This window comes from Bradysia coprophila, unplaced genomic scaffold (assembly GCF_014529535.1).
Source record: "Bradysia coprophila strain Holo2 unplaced genomic scaffold, BU_Bcop_v1 contig_561, whole genome shotgun sequence".
Classification (NCBI taxonomy): domain Eukaryota; kingdom Metazoa; phylum Arthropoda; class Insecta; order Diptera; family Sciaridae; genus Bradysia; species Bradysia coprophila.
This window is the reverse complement of record NW_023503807.1, coordinates 1,633,796-1,638,267: the sequence shown is the minus strand read 5'-3', so window position 1 is coordinate 1,638,267 and position 4,472 is coordinate 1,633,796. Positions and strand designations below refer to the sequence as shown.

The 4,472-nt window shown below is 36.5% G+C and overlaps 1 protein-coding gene across 5 annotated transcripts; it reads right to left on the bottom strand.

Annotated features, from left to right (window-relative positions):
* Window positions 1–2,579: 2,579 nt before the first annotated feature.
* LOC119083090 (polyadenylate-binding protein 1-B-like) lies at window positions 2,580–3,642 on the bottom strand. Of its 5 annotated transcripts, none has more exons than XM_037192710.1 (3): window positions 2,943–3,642; window positions 2,813–2,885; window positions 2,580–2,753 (listed from the first exon to the last, which is right to left on the bottom strand). In XM_037192710.1, the coding sequence occupies exons 1-3, from the start codon at window positions 3,526–3,528 to the stop codon at window positions 2,687–2,689; spliced, it is 726 nt and encodes a 241-aa protein (XP_037048605.1). In that variant the 5' UTR covers window positions 3,529–3,642; the 3' UTR covers window positions 2,580–2,686. The 5 variants fall into 5 exon arrangements, with proteins under 5 accessions (XP_037048605.1, XP_037048607.1, XP_037048606.1 ...); XM_037192712.1 differs by having other exon boundaries at window positions 2,970–3,640; XM_037192711.1 differs by having other exon boundaries at window positions 2,813–2,956; window positions 3,029–3,639.
* Between the last annotated feature and the right edge of the window lie 830 nt (window positions 3,643–4,472).

The window sequence follows — 4,472 nt, the reverse complement described above, 5'->3', positions numbered from 1 at the left end:
GATACGCACTCTTTACAGCCGCCTTGAATTGATTAAACGGCAAATTAAAAATATCCAGACTCTTGAAATAGACATTGTGATGGTTCTGCATACGGTGGAGTGGAGAGTTAAGTTGAATATTCGACGCGGGTGTTGGTAGGTAGAATAGGTAATGAGCATTCTGATGGGTGAGTCGTTGCGGTTGAGATAACACACAGCCGTGACGATAGATTAGTTTCGATTTTACCATGAACGATCTTATACAAAACCATTTCATCCAACTCCGTGTACATTGTACTTACTACACGTAGTATTTCCCTCTCACACGTAAATCGAACTCATCCTGTACGTATACACCGGTATTTTACGTTTTTTCTATGCAGTCTTCCGCGAGATGCATTTTTGATCAGTTTATATTAACTGCAGTTAATCAATTAATTATCAATTTGATTTTAGGCGCCATTTTAAAATTTTCGCTCAGTTTATTCATTGACATTGCCCTCACGGCCAGTTCGAATTATTTGGCCTTTCCCATTCGTTAACACTGTTTAGACACAGACACCTATCTTCTGGCGCATGGATAATAATTAGGGTTCCCATTCGTCCTCTTTATAGATGACATGTCCTCTTTTTTCATCTCGTTCTTCTTTTTTACAAAAATTCTAAGAACATCACTTTTGTTAGAAGACGTCGTCTTTGTCCTCTTTTTTCAGCTCTTCTTCTTATTTAAGTAAATTTGATGCAGCTCATACCTAAAGAACGAAAAATTTTCGTTGCGCGGATTTAACTAATAATCTTCTCTGTCAGAGAATCTCTGAACGAAATCTTCATCACAAAAAAAAAAATTTCGCTCGCTTCGCTCGCATTCTTTACCACCTCATTTTTTCATACATTAAAATAAAAGTTAGTCATTCTACAAGAACAGCGTAGCGTTGTGTGAGATACCAAAGATCACGCAAGGATAATGTAAAACGAAGTCTGTATTCAGGTAATATGGAGTGGATGTTATCACTGAGATCCAAAAGAATATCAGGAAGATTTCAATGCATATTGTACGCAGAATTTTTTGTTTTTAGCATGAACTGGTGTAAATTACACAATAGTTGCACAAAGAGCATGTACAGGTGCTGTAATTCCGTGTCAGAAATTCACTTTTCGTCCTCTTTTTTGAATGTCAAGGCGTCCTCTTTTTGTCCTCTTTTTTTATGCCGAAATGTCCTCTTTTTCAAAATTGAAAAATAGGAATCCTATTATAATTCATTCTACAATCCAGGGCTGTTTCCACGGATTTGTCATCCATTTCTTGATTCTCTAGTCAGCGACCGGAAAATATTATTAGGAAAGGACTCAAAAGTGGTTGTATCTGCGCGAAAATTGGTGTATGTAAAGAAATGTATTCAAATTTTTGTATTAAAAAAATCCAACACAAATCATAATGCCGATGTTCCGCAGGCACGAGCAGATTCCACAAAATGTTAAGGACACCAGAATCTACAAAAAAAATATTTTTTCCCTTTTCGTTTTAGGTTGAAGGCTATCGACCATTTCCATCAAAACCTTTCACTTTTTACTTTTTCTCAACAGTGGCTCGTTAGACTTCAAATTTTAATATCTTATTCCCTGATAACCTGTCTCCCTATCATCTTTTCCTGACAACAGTACAAATTTTAAATTATTCAAAACAAAATGCTGAGGAAGTGTTTGGAAACATCGAAATTATTTTGATGGAGGAAAAACGTTTCATTCTTTTCTTCGCTTTTTTTATTCTTCCTTCTTTTAAAATCATCTCGAATATCCCCATAGGTGATAAGAGAAGACGAAAAAAAAAAATAAATTCCTGATAATTTGGTTTTTCGAATAAAAAAGAAAAGTTTCCGGTGGCGTTCCTTTTTTTTCCTCTCTCTAAAGTGTCTGTGTTGTATATATATATACACAGAAAAACATCTTCCAAAGCTGCTTATATGTAAAATTTTGTTTCGGTATATTTTGGCTGATAAATAAACAATTTTTATCCCAATGGGTGCGTTATGTAATATGTCAATTGAGTAAAATATAATGTGTCAAGAGCGAACGAACGTATATCTAATGTAGGATTTGAATGATTTGAATAGAATTTGAATTTGAATCGAATATCTTCAATTGAATTTTACATTAGAAAAACTTGGGATTTTAATTTTATATAAAAAAAAGTTTCCAATTGAAGATCTTACCCTCTAAGGGGCAGTAACAACTGATTGTGGTGGGTTTACTCGCTGCTATTCAGTTAAAATCACGTTCGACTAATTCGACTTAACTTTATTGATTTCGAGATCTGTTGTTTGAATTTGCTTTTCCAACAATACTAGGCCCCACCTGTTGGGTGGGTCAGATCCCTTGACTGGCTGAATTTCTGAATAGATTATAATATTGAATTCAGAGGGTCAGAGCTTTATAAACTTCGAATCGCCTAGGTCAGAAGATTTTCTGGATCCATCCTGGTAGCAACAATAGCTAAATCGGTAGACCAATATAATCTATCTTGGAACCTACCTTCAGCAATTCCATTCTTCTTCAAAAATCGTGATATTTACTCAAGTTATCGTGTTGTCAAATGCACAGTGTTACTTTTAACGTTTTTAATCACATTTCCATACATTTTTAATCAGAGTGTTCGCATTACCTGCGGTGTATTTTCTGCTCTAAGACCCATGCCTTACAGGCAAGCGAATTATGGTTCCACTCGGTTAAGAAATGTTTCGATGTCATCGTATTCCACTTGACGTCTTGTATCATATCTATCCGATATTCAATAAATTACTCATAAAATAGTGTGGCTCTAGAACAATTAACTTACATTTCCCTAGAATACTCTGGTTCTTCTGTGGTCGAAGTCCATTTGGTTGTTGTAATTGGCGGAGCCGTAGTTCGCCTTGTTGTAATTGGTGGAGCCGTAGTTCTACTTGTTGTTGTAATTGGTGGAGTTCTCCTTGTTGTTGTACTTGGTGGAGTCCTCCTTGTTGTTGTACTTGGTGTACTCGTAGTACTCCTTGTTGTTGTTCTTCTTATTGGCGTTCTTCTTGTCGTTCTTATATTTGTAAAATCTGGCGTAGCGTCATTTCCTTCATTATTAGTCTCGTCGTCAGGCAGCGGCAGGCCATGCCTTCGGTGCCATTCTGGATTATGTCTAAAGTGATGATGTCGCTCGTTATCACCTTCAGCTTCACTATGTTTCCTTTCGTTAGGCAAAGGTAATCCATGTCGTCTATGCCATTCGGGATTGTGCGTAAAATGATGCTGTCGTTCGGTACTGTCCCTGGCCGGAATGTTGGGTAATGGTATTGTATGTCTTCGATGCCATTCGATATGGTGCGTGAAGTGATGATGATGATGTTCGTTTATTCGTACAGTTGTACTGTTTTCTGAGGACATCGTATACCCTTTAAGTATATGTGTGTCATCAGTAACATCATTTTGACGATGGAAATACGTTGGTTTGGTTTCATTTTCACTTTCATCATGCGCTGGTGATGTTACAACAAACAAACCGAAAATAAATATCTGAATTTTCATTTTAATTATACGTTAGACGTTGACAAAGCGCGGTAATAAACTAAGTCTCTACAGTCAGACGTTTTTCTATTTATTTAGCGTGATAACACTCTTGTCAGCACAACATCATTCGTTTTAGAAGAAACGAATACGAAAAGACGAATGCCAAGAAGTATATTTTATCAATTCCGTTCGAGTTTCAGTTTCAGCGAAAACAGAGATTTGTTTTCAGTGAACTTTGACCTTGTTTGGTAGTGTGTCTTAAACGACATCGAAAATTCCCCTTGCTTATTCATAACAAAACAGCCGAAAATGCGTACCAAATATGATGTCAGCTGAATGCTGCGTATTTGATAAACTAAGTGCCACCTTACGACTGGGTCAGGTCGCTTGGGTGATTAAGTTATCAAAGAACTTTCTTTTATTTTAACTTCAAAACTCCATTCTATTTATTTAGGCCATAAAATACGAATTAGTTTAAAAACCGACAGTAACATTGCAATCGAAGGCATAAGTTAGGAGATAATACCACAGGAAGTGGATGAACGTCTAACGGCAATAGGTTTGTTCCAAATAGCTGTAAACACGAACTTTGACAACCCGAACCACGATGATTTGATCCATAGCAACATCGCCTACGTGATGTTTCATACAAATATGGCAACGTCGCCTACGAGATTTACACACAAATATTTTTGAGGTTATGGTTCTATGGATCAAATTTGACAATTCATACAGCCTTGGAACAAACCTATTGGCATCTTAACTCCCTTTTCTGACGTAAGACCCTTAACTTAACAGTCAAGCGATTTAATTGCTTAATTGCCCAAATTATGGAATTGATTTGTTTGCAAGGTGTTCTGTCGATACATAACATTGAATCCGTATTTAAAGTTCGTCATGCGGTAATTTTTCCGTTCGTATGAACACGACATACGCCATAAAGCCGTATATTAGACCACAAA